General features: G+C 44.6%; 1 protein-coding gene across 1 annotated transcript; it reads right to left on the bottom strand.

The window, feature by feature from the left end:
* Window positions 1-293: 293 nt before the first annotated feature.
* On the bottom strand, window positions 294-1,930 carry LOC134474549 (uncharacterized). Its single transcript, XM_063242787.1, has one exon. It carries the CDS (start codon window positions 1,926-1,928, stop codon window positions 294-296), a length of 1,635 nt encoding a protein of 544 aa, XP_063098857.1. The 5' UTR covers window positions 1,929-1,930.
* Window positions 1,931-11,769: the final 9,839 nt, after the last annotated feature.

The raw sequence follows: 11,769 nt of genomic DNA on the forward strand, positions 1-11,769 counted from the left end.
GCCCCCAGTTTGGTTAATAAGTCCCGTCCCAAGAGGGGAGCAGGACATTCGGGAATAACCAGAAAGGAGTGTTTTACTTTTCCCTTGCCTAAGTCAACTGTGCGCTCAGTGGTCCACGAGCGATATTTGCTCCCGTTAGCCCCTTGAACTAATGATTTCTTAGTTGAAAGGGCCCCTAAGGGGGCTTGTAAGGCCGAATAAACAGCTCCCGTATCGACCTCGAATTCCACGGGAGTCCCCTCCACTTTAAACATTACCCTGAGCTCGGGGAGGGGATCCGAGCCCCGAAGTCCCTAGTCTTCTTCATCTAGGGCGAGCATGGGGGCTCGGGATCGCTGTGAGGACTGTCTTTCTCGTTCTTCTTTGGCCCGTTTCTTTTTTAACTTTTCACAGTCTTTGATCAGGTGTCCTTTTTCCTTACAATATGCACATTGATCAGGGTCTAATGGAGGGCGAGTGGGCTTTCCCTTTCCTGGCTCAGGTTTTCCCTGAATAACTGTGGCCAACATCTTAGTTAATTCCTTGTTTCGTCTTTTGTCCCTAGCTAACTCTTTCTCTTCCTCTGTCTCCCGCTTATAGTAGACCTTTTCAGCTTCCTTAACAAGATCCCTCAGAGTCAGGTCTTGGAGACCATCTAGCCTTTGGAGCTTACGTCTTATATCAGGGGCCGATTGTCCTATAAAGGCCATAGCTATCGAGCCTTTTCGGCCTTCCTCCTCAGGGTTAAAAGGCGTATATCGCCGGTAAGCTTCCATCAGGCATTCTAGAAAAACTGAGGGAGTCTCAGTAGGTCCTTGGGTAACTTCTCTTACCTTGGCCAGATTAGTGGGGCGCCTTGCGGCCGCCCGGAGACCTGCCATTAGAGTCTGGCGATAGATAGAAAGATGCTGCCTACCAGCAGGTGAGTTGGGGTCCCAGTTGGGGCGCTTTAAGGGGAAGAAGTCATCGATCCGGTCTGGTCTCTGGGTGGGTCTGCCATCCTCTCCGGGAACAGCTTTCCGGGCTTCCAGGAGGATGCGGTCTCTTTCCTCGGTGGTGAACAGGACCCCTAGGAGCTGTTGACAGTCGTCCCATGTGGGTTGGTGGGAGAACATAACAGAATCCATTAGACCTGTTAGCTTAGAAGGATCATCAGAAAAAGGAGGGTTATTGTTTTTCCAGTTATAGAGATCTGAGGTAGAAAAAGGCCAGTACTGTAAAGCGGGCATCTGCCCTCCATCTGTCCCATCGTCTATCATGGGCCCATAGGGACGGAGAGGGAGGGCAACGACTGGATCCTCAGGCCGTAGCTTGCTCCGAGTGTTCTGGGCTGGGCCCGTGGGCCCCGGAGGTGTGGGCTCGGGGCAAGCCATCGCAGGGAGTGGGGGATATAGAGGGGACGTGGGTACCGGAGGAGAAGAGGAATTTAGCTCAGGTGAAGAGGGGGCTGACGGAGAAGCAGCACTCGATTCGGACGAGGAGGCTGGAGGAGAGAGTGGGTATGGAGGAGGTTGAGTCGGCTGGGAAGGAGGAGGCTGGTCAAAGTCGAGTAAGGGTAGATCAGGCTGAGACTCGGGCAGGACCGGAGCCGAAGTGGGAGGTCCTTTCAGAGCTAAAAGCTTTGGTACAGATGAGTCAGAAGGGGGAAGAAAGGATTTTACCCATAATGGGGGTTCCTCCCTGAGGTCCTGCCATACCAGGATGTAAGCGACTTGATCAGGGTGCCCCCTTTGTCCGGGGCGGAAGATGACGTCCTTAACTGCTAGAATGAGGGGCAGATGAAAAGTTCCCTCTGGTGGCCACCCCACAGAGAAAGCAGGCCACTCAGTCGAGCAGAAATCCTGCCACTTACTCTTCTTGACCTGCAAGGAGAGATCGTGAGCCCTCTTCCGCACCTCCGACCAATGGTCGAGGGTGAGGGACAATGGGGATGAGGTCGACTGTCCCATGACGTTCTATTGTCACAGGGTGGTTAACGCAAGCGCGGTACAACAAATAACCTAACACAGCACCCACGACACACAAAACAATCAGGCCGGCCACTTCATTCACATGCATACGCATCAGTTTCACTCCAAATGAGACACCTTACAGGGTGTCTCCAGATTGGCCCGGGCGGACCACAGACTGGGAATCGAAATCCCCCAGATGAGTCACCTCAAAGGGTGTCTCCAGATTGGCCCAGACGGACCACAGATTGGGAATCAAAATCCCCCGATCGATAGGGAGACCCTATCGCAGACGGTGAACCACGGAAACCGTGTGGGGCGTCCCCCAGTCACCAGGGAACAGAGTACGAAACAGATAACAAAAATTGCCCCTAGATCGGAGCCGTATGGCTCGGGGCGTAAACACCGGTGGTATGAAAAGCGACCAGTCGTACTCACCCGTAGAGCCGTTGGGGTCACCTCCCGTGAGACGTGCTAATCTCGCTGGGGCCTCCACGATGTTAGGGCCAACGCCGCAGGGGAAGAGACCCCAAGGACTCAGCTCTTGGTGAGGAAAAGAAAGTTTATTTCCATGCGCATGGGGTCCCTCAGGCAAACGTGTGCGGAGGGGCCCCGAGGGGAATTTGTGCAGGGTTTTTAAAGGTACACGCAGGAGGCAAGCAAGTTTACAGAAGCAAATCGCATTGGTTAATTTTGAGCGGCGCAGGACCTGGCTAATGCTGATTTGAGGGTCTGGGGCTGAGTAACCATGGAGACCGAGGGTCTTGGGTTGACCTTAGAGTGCCAGGTGCCCCCTGGTCCTGTTTGTACAGTACATTCTTTGCTTATCTCTATCTTTACAGAGAACAGAACATCTAGTGGTTAATGACTAGCAGAGACATTCCCTTTGGCCCTGCTCTGATTATCTCCTGGGAAAGGTTTAGGGAGTGAAGCATTCTTTACTGCTCTGTTCTGATAGCTCTGGGGAGTTAGGGAGTTAGCCCTTTCATTCCCCCCGCTCTGGGGAGTTAGGGAGTTAGCCCTTTCATTCCCCCGCTCTGGGGAGTTAGGGAGTTAACCCTTTCATTCCGCCGCTCTGGGGAGTTAGGGAGTTAACCCTTTCATTCCCCGCTCTGGGGAGGGGGTTGTAGCAGGGGGGTCGACTCTCACAAAATAATTCAGCCTAAATCCTGTGTATTCCTTCCCTTTGAGAACATATATGGATAATGTATGAAGTTTCAAAAGAGAAAATGTCTATTGGGTCATGGTTTCAACAATGAAATGGTCACTTCACATAACATTTTGAATTTTGCTTTCACAGTTGCTCATGTACCAGGCCTGAGTAAAGCAGAATGCAGAGTAAGCCTCATCAATAGTTGTGCATTCCATAAGTGGTTTTAAAACCAGTGAAACCCTTTGGACTTAGTGTTTGTATTTAATTGGTTGATTGGTTTTGCAAATTGTTTGTTTTACTATTTTTAACTTTGCGAGTCAGGGAAGCCCTCACTCATAGTGATTTCGACCTCTCCAAAAGCTCTGAAGTTATTCATGTAACAGCTATTGCATGCTATAAGTTTCTCCTATTAAAACTTGAAAGACTAACAGACTCTGCTACTTTTCATCTAAATTCAGTGTTGGGCTAACTTCAGGGTTGGACTTTTTACAAGTCCTTTGAAATGTGTCCTCCTCTAGTCACTGGTCGTGCTGGAATTTACTTTCTTGTGAAGACAGGATTTGAGCAAATTGACACAAGTACAGTTTGCCACTACTCTGGACACCTGGTTAAATATCGAGTTCCCTAAATGGTGTGTGTTTTTCTTTGATCTCTGCTGACACTTTGCTCATCCAGTTAGAACCACAGGGCTCCAGGCCATAGCGTTCCAGGCCTAAACAAGAAAATTTCCATTCCGTTTTGGGAGTTCATTCGTCTCTCATAATTACTTTTTCCACAAATGTGTGCTTCAGGAGAGGCCCTGTCCAAATGTGGAGAGGCCCATTTTCATTCACTCACTTTCAGACTTTCTAAGATTTTCAGTTACTAGAGGTTTGCCCAGACTTGCCATTGTCAAGGGACAGTGTACTTCACTTGAAATTGTGCAGTATTACTTCATGGGTCTCCGTGGAAATTCCACCAATGGGAAACTCTCGCTGTAGTCATCTCCAAGTGTTGCTGCGTAAGAAAATATAACTAACAAAGGATGTGGTTTCCAGCAGAATGAGGAAAGGAGGGATTATCTTTATTTCAGTGCAGGTTGACCTTTCAAAGAAACAGTAATTCCTATCAAATAGGAGGTAAAATCTTTTGTAAAGAGACATGGACATGACACACTCAACTTTATGTCACTTTTTTTAAAACGCCAAGGGCATTTGAGAAATTCTTGGCTGCTGAATTGTCCCTTTTTGCAAATTTCTCTTAGGTAAGACACTCCAGCTTCTTCAAACCATGGTACAGTTCCTTCCATGTAAAAAACCAAAGCAAAAAACAAAATAAATTAAAACAAAACCCATCAAATTACATTTGAGAGCACACAATTGCTCAGCAGACCCACTATTCAAGAAGCTAGAGGTACAGAATCCTCAGCCTTCAGCCCATGGCCTGAAGTTTTGTCTCTATCATGGCCCCTCAATTCCCTGGCATGTCCACATTAACTCATGAATCTTTACTCATTTCCACTTCAAATGCACAGGATCCAATATATTTGAACCCTGTTGACCTGGGCTGTAATCATCCAAGGACACACAAGAGGAAGTGCAGCCACTCCCTTGCCTGGGGCCTTGGAGCTTATCACAATAGAAATGGACACCTGAACAAGGGGAGCCAAACAAAGAGAGGCATATTCCTAAAGCCTGAAGCACAGAAGCTACCTATAGACCAGTAGTGGGATTTCACAAATTATGTAAGAATCTCTGTGCACATGCTTGGCATGGCCCTCATGCCTATAATCCCAGCAATCTGGGGGCTGAGCTGGATGGATCCTTGGGAGTTCCAGTCCATCTTGGGCTACGAATTGATCTCAAGGCCTCTTTCAACAACTACATAAGATGCTGTTTCCAAAAATAGGACAACATTAAACTAGACACACTTGGTCTAGGTCCCTGGGTTCACTACATGAGTTGTGGAGTCTAAATATTCCATGCCATGAGAAAATACCTGGGATTTCTAGTGAAAGGGGCATTTGCATCCCTTTTCTAAGGGTTTCCCTTTCACCATGTTACAGTTGAATTCCTGGAAAACCTGCTGGTGATAAGGTATTGAGCTAGTACCTCATGTTTAGTGTTCAGGGTTATGCTGGAATGGCTGCAGACCTCCTTGAAATAGCGATTGCAGACAAGTGAACCCCGAGGAAGCTGGATAGTTGAAGCAGGCACTCCAAATATTCATGCACTGCAAGGATTCACTTTCATTTTGGGTCTCATCTTCTGGTTGCTGGCTTTTAGTGCTAACTAATACTACCATGGTGGCAGTAATCCAGCAGAGACTGCATGTATGGTTTGCAGGTTTGCTTCCCAAGCCACCAGAAACTTGGCAGAACCCAAATCATTGTGGCATTTTCTTTCCTCCCTTGAAACATTTGGCTTTCTAAGTTTGATAACTGAATAGACTGGGCTAGTCACCTTTGGACCCCATATACCACAAACAGAGCTAAAGACAGAGCCAATTACTTCCTTCCACTTGTCAAAATATGTCAAATATGCTTGATCACCACAAGTTCAAAGAAAATTCTGAGGCAACTTAGAGAGATGAATCAAATACTGCATGATTGGAATGGCTGTGCTTGTATGAGGTGGAAAGCTGCAGAGTTGGGCTGAAACTCTTCACAGAAATCCACAGGCTTGTGGTTGCCAGGCAACCACACTGGGCTGAGATTGGCTGAACATCCCTGTGAGGTGGATTTTAGGCTCTAGGTTAGAAAATTTAAAAGACTGGGATAGTCAAGTTTGGAACCCATAGACCTCAGACATACCAAAAGGTTTTCCAATTACTTCCCTCCACTTCTCAAAATATGTCAAATTTTCTTGATCACTAAAACTGTAAAAAAAAATTCTGAGGCAACATAGAGAGGCTAATCAAATACTGCATGATTGGAATGGCTGTGGTTGTATGAGGTGGAAAGCTGCAGAGTTGGGCTGAAACAGTTCACAGAAATCCACAAGCTTGTGGTTGCCAGGCAACCACAATGGGCTGTGATTGGCTGAGCACCATTGTGAGCTGGACTTTAGGCTCTAGGATACAAGTGTGCAGTAGGAGACCTGAGTCACAATGCTGGGCGTTGCCATGGAGACCTCAGTGCCACAGAGGACCTTGTAGGGCAAAATTTAAATAGGATGAATATTCTTGGCCTGGTATGCCACAATATTCTCTCTGAAGGCTTCACTGCTCAGAATTAGTGGATGGAAATGCTTGCCAATCTACACATTGATGTACTTTCAATGGGATATTAAATATGCCAGGGCCTGGCAGATGACCTCTGCCATGTCCTATCCTTGAGCATACGCTTTTCGCTTGTCATGTCAGTCATTTGGCTGAGTCCTGTTCCCTAAGCTATTCAGTCAAGACTTGCTGGCATCATTCACGTGCAGTATAAGAGCTTTCTGTGAAATTTCTCAGCAGAAATCCTCTGCAAGCACATAGCTTTGGATATGAGAGACAGTGGTGGAAGTTGAATTTCAAGGGCAGATATTTGAAAACAATGAAACAAGCCCCGAATAAGATCTTTACATGTTTCCCAGATGAATATGTTTGGAAATATGGGGGAAGATGGAGATCAAGGCTGGGAAGAGTGCACACCCATTTCAAGGTACAAAAACCAGGGAAAAACATGGGTAAGCAAGAGAGCTTGTTAATCTGATGTAAAAATCTTTGATGATGAAAGGAAAATTATATTCTCATGATGATATAATCAGGCTGGAGAAGTGAAGTTCTCATGTGGGTTGTCCTATGTGTGGCCTTCTGCATTGGGCAGTGGATGCAGGACAGGAGATCTTCAAATAAATCTGGTGGAACACAAAATACTGAAAAAAATATTCAGCCTAAATCCTGTGTATTCCTTCCCTTTGAGAACATATATGGATAATGTACGAAGTTTCAAAAGAGAAAATGTCTATTGGGTCATGGTTTCAACAATGAAATGGTCACTTCACATAACATTTTGAATTTTGCTTTCACAGTTGCTCATGTACCAGGCCTGAGTAAAGCAGAATGCAGAGTAAGCCTCATCAATAGTTCTGCATTCCATAAGTGGTTTTAAAACCTGTGAAATCCTTTGGACTTAGTGTTTGTATTTAATTGGTTGATTGGTTTTGCAAATTGTTTTTTTTTTCCTATTTTTAACTTTGTGAGTCAGGGAAGCCCTCACTCACAGTGATTTCGACCTCTCCAAAAGCTCTGAAGTTATTCATGTAACAGCTATTACATGCTATAAGTTTCTCCTATTAAAACTTGAAAGACTAACAGACTCTGCTACTTTTCATCTAAATTCAGTGTTGGGCTAACTTCAGGGTTGGACTTTTTACAAGTCCTTTGAAATGTGTCCTCCTCTAGTCACTGGTCGTGCTGGAATTTACTTTCTTGTGAAGACAGGATTTGAGCAAATTGACAGAAGTACAGTTTGCCACTACTCTGGACACCTGGTTAAATATCGAGTTCCCTAAATGGTGTGTGTTTTACTTTGATCTCTGTTCACACTTTGCTCATCCAGTTAGAACCACAGGGCTCCAGGCCATAGCGTTCCAGGCCTAAACAAGAAAATTTCCATTCCATTTTGGGAGTTCATTCGTCTCTCATAATTACTTTTTCCACAAATGTGTGCTTCTCGAGAGGCCCTGTCCAAATGTGGAGAGGCCCATTTTCATTCACTCACTTTCAGACTTTCTAAGATTTTCAGTTACTAGATATTTGCCCAGACTTGCCATTGTCAAGGGACAGTGTACTTCACTTGAAGTTGTGCAGTATTACTTTATGGGTCTCCGTGGAAATTCCACCAATGGGAAACTCTCACTGTAGTCATCTCCAAGTGTTGCTGCGTAAGAAAATATAACTAACAAAGGATGTGGTTTCAAGCAGAATGAGGAAAGGAGGGATTATCTTTATTTCAGTGCAGGTTGACCTTTCAAAGAAACAGTAATTCCTATCAAATAGGAGGTAAAATCTTTTGTAAAGAGACATGAACATGACCCACTCAACTTTATGTCACTTTTTTTAAAACGCCAAGGGCATTTGAGAAATTCTTGGCTGCTGAATTGTCCCTTTTTGCAAATTTCTCTTAGGTAAGACACTCCAGCTTCTTCAAACCATGGTACAGTTCCTTCCATGTAAAAAACCAAAGCAAAAAACAAAATAAATTAAAACAAAACCCATCAAATTACATTTGAGAGCACACAATTGCTCAGCAGGCCCAGTATTTAAGAAGCTAGAGGTACAGAATCCTCAGCCTTCAGCCCATGGCCTGAAGTTTTGTCTCTATCATGGCCCCTCAATTCCCTGGCATGTCCACATTAACTCATGAATCTTTACTCATTTCCTCTTCAAATGCACAGGATCCAATATATTTGAACCCTGTTCATCAAAGGCTGTAATCATCCAAGGACACTCCAGAGGAAGGGCAGCCACTCCCTTGCCTGGGGCCTTGGAGCTTATCAGAATAGAAATGGACACCTGAACAAGGGGAGCCAAAACAAAGAGAGGCATATTCCTAAAGCCTGAAGCACAGAAGCTACCTATAGACCAGTAGTGGGATTTCACAAATTATGTAAGAATCTCTGTGCACATGCTAGGCATGGTCCCTCATGCTTATAATCCCAGCAATCTGGGGGCTGAGCTGGATGAATCCTTGGGAGTTCCAGTCCATCTTGGGCTACGAATTAATCTCAAGGCCTCTTTCAACAACTACATAAGATGCTGTTTCCAAAAAGAGGACAACATTAAACTAGACACACTTGGTCTAGGTCCCTGGGTTGACTACATGAGTTGTGGAGTCTAAATATTCCATGCCATTAGAAAATACCTGGGATTTCTAGTGAAAGGGGCATTTGCATCCCTTTTCTAAGGGTTTCCCTTTCACCATGTTACAGTTGAATTCCTGGAAAACCTGCTGGTGATAAGGTATTGAGCTAGTACCTCATGTTTAGTGTTCAGGGTTATGCTGGAATGGCTGCAGACCTCCTTGAAATAGCGATTGCAGACAAGTGAACCCCGAGGAAGCTGGATAGTTGAAGCAGGCACTCCAAATATTCATGCACTGCAAGGATTCACTTTCATTTTGGGTCTCATCTTCTGGTTGCTGGCTTTTAGTGCTAACTGATACTTCCATGGTGGCAGTAATCCAGCAGAGACTGCAAGTATGGTTTGCAGGTTTGCTTCCCAAGCCACCAGAAACTGGGCAGAACCCAAATCATTGTGGCATTTTCTTTCCTCCCTTGAAACATTTGGCTTTCTAAGTTTGATAACTGAATAGACTGGGCTAGTCACCTTTGGACCCCATATACCACAAACAGAGCTAAAGACAGAGCCAATTACTTCCCTCCACTTGTCAAAATATGTCAAATTTGCTTGATCACCACAACTTCAAAGAAAATTCTGAGGCACCTTAGAGAGTTTAATCAAATACTGCATGATTGGAATGGCTGTGGTTGTATGAGGTGGAAAGCTGCAGAGTTGGGCTGAAACTGTTCACAGAAATCCAGAGGCTTGTGGTTGCCAGGCAACCGCACTGGGCTGAGATTGGCTGAACATCCCTGTGAGGTGGATTTTAGGCTCTAGGTTTGAAAATTTAAAAGACTGGGATAGTCAAGTTTGGAACCCATAGACCTCAGACATACCAAAAGGTTTTCCAATTACTTCGCTCCACTTCTCAAAATATGTCAAATTTTCTTGATCACTACAACTGTAAAAAAAAATTCTGAGGCAACATAGAGTGGCTAATCAAATACTGCATGATTGGAATGGCTGTGGTTGTATGAGGTGGAAAGCTGCAGAGTTGGGCTGAAACAGTTCACAGAAATCCACAAGCTTGTGGTTGCCAGGCAACCACAATGGGCTGTGATTGGCTGAGCACAATTGTGAGCTGGACTTTAGGCTCTAAGATACAAGTGTGCAGTAGGAGACCTGAGTCAAAATGCTGGGCGTTGCCATGGAGACCTCAGTGGCACAGAGGACCTTGTAGGGCAAGATTTAAATAGGATGAATATTCTTGGCCTGGTATGCCACAATATTCTCTCTGAAGGCTTCACTGCTCAGAATTTGTGGATGGAAATGCTTGCCAATCTACACATTGATGTACTTTCAATGGGATACTAAATATGCCAGAGCCTGGCAGATGACCTCTGCCATGTCCTATCCTTGAGCATACGCTTTTCCCTTGTCATGTCAGTCATTTGGCTGAGTCCTGTTCCCTAAGCTATTCAGTCAAGACTTGCTGGCATCATTCACCTGCAGTATAAGAGCTTTCTGTGAAATTTCTCAGCAGAAATCCTCTGCAAGCACATAGCTTTGGATATGAGAGACAGTGGTGGAAGTTGAATTTCAAGGACAGATATGTGAAAACAATGAAACAAGCCCCGAATAAGATCTTTACATGTTTCCCAGATGAATATGTTTGGAAATATGGGGGAAGATGGAGATCAAGGCTGGGAAGAGTGCACACCCTTTTCAAGGTACAAAAACCAGGGAAAAACATGGGCAAGCAAGAGAGCTGGTTAATCTGATGTAAAAATCTTTGATGATGAAAGGAAAATTATATTCTCATGATGATATAATCAGGCTGTAGAAGTGAAGTTCTCATGTGGGTTGTCCTATGTGTGGCCTTCTGCATTGGGCAGTGGATGCAGGACAGGAGATCTTCAAATAAATCTGGTGGAACACAAAATACTGAAAAAAATATTCAGCCTAAATCCTGTGTATTCCTTCCCTTTGAGAACATATATGGATAATGTACGAACTTTGAAAAGAGAAAATGTCTATTGGGTCATGGTTTCAACAATGAAATGGTCACCTGACATAACATTTTGAATTTTGCTTTCACAGTTGCTCATGTACCAGGCCGGAGTAAAGCAGAATGCAGAGTAAGCCTCATCAATAGTTGTGCATTCCATAAGTGGTTTTAAAACCAGTGAAACCCTTTGGACTTAGCGTTTGTATTTAATTGGTTGATTGGTTTTGCAAATTGTTTTTTTTCCTATTTTTAACTTTGTGAGTCAGGGAAGCCCTCACTCACAGTGATTTCGACCTTTCCAAAAGCTCTGAAGTTATTCATGTAACAGCTATTACATGCTATAAGTTTCTCCTATTAAAACTTGAAAGACTAACAGACTCTGCTACTTTTCATCTAAATTCAGTGTTGGGCTAAGTTCAGGGTTGGACTTTTTACAAGTCCTTTGAAATGTGTCCTCCTCTAGTCACTGGTCGTGCTGGAATTTACTTTCTTGTGAAGACAGGATTTGAGCAAATTGACACAAGTACAGTTTGCCACTACTCTGGACACCTGGTTAAATATCGAGTTCCCTAAATGGTGTGTGTTTTACTTTGATCTCTGCTGACACTTTGCTCATCCAGTTAGAACCACAGGGCTCCAGGCCATAGCGTTCCAGGCCTAAACAAGAAAATTTGCATTCCGTTTTGGGAGTTCATTCGTCTCTCATAATTACTTTTTCCACAAATGTGTGCTTCAGGAGAGGCCCTGTCCAAATGTGGAGAGGCCCATTTTGATTCACTCACTTTCAGACTTTCTAAGATTTTCAGTTACTAGAGATTTGCCCAGACTTGCCATTGTCAAGGGACAGTGCACTTCACTTAAATTGTGCAGTATTACTTCATGTGTCTCCGTGGAAATTCCACCAATGGGAAACTCTCGCTGTAGTCATCTCC

Source organism: Cavia porcellus, unplaced genomic scaffold (genome assembly GCF_034190915.1).
Source record: "Cavia porcellus strain 051 isolate PalLab524CR breed Dunkin Hartley unplaced genomic scaffold, mCavPor4.1 scaffold_33, whole genome shotgun sequence".
NCBI classification, from domain to species: domain Eukaryota; kingdom Metazoa; phylum Chordata; class Mammalia; order Rodentia; family Caviidae; genus Cavia; species Cavia porcellus.

Bases quoted from the DNA above. Each gene is read 5' to 3' on its own strand.
- LOC134474549 (XM_063242787.1), bottom strand. From the start codon at position 1,928: ATGGGACAGTCGACCTCATCCCCATTGTCCCTCACCCTCGACCATTGG.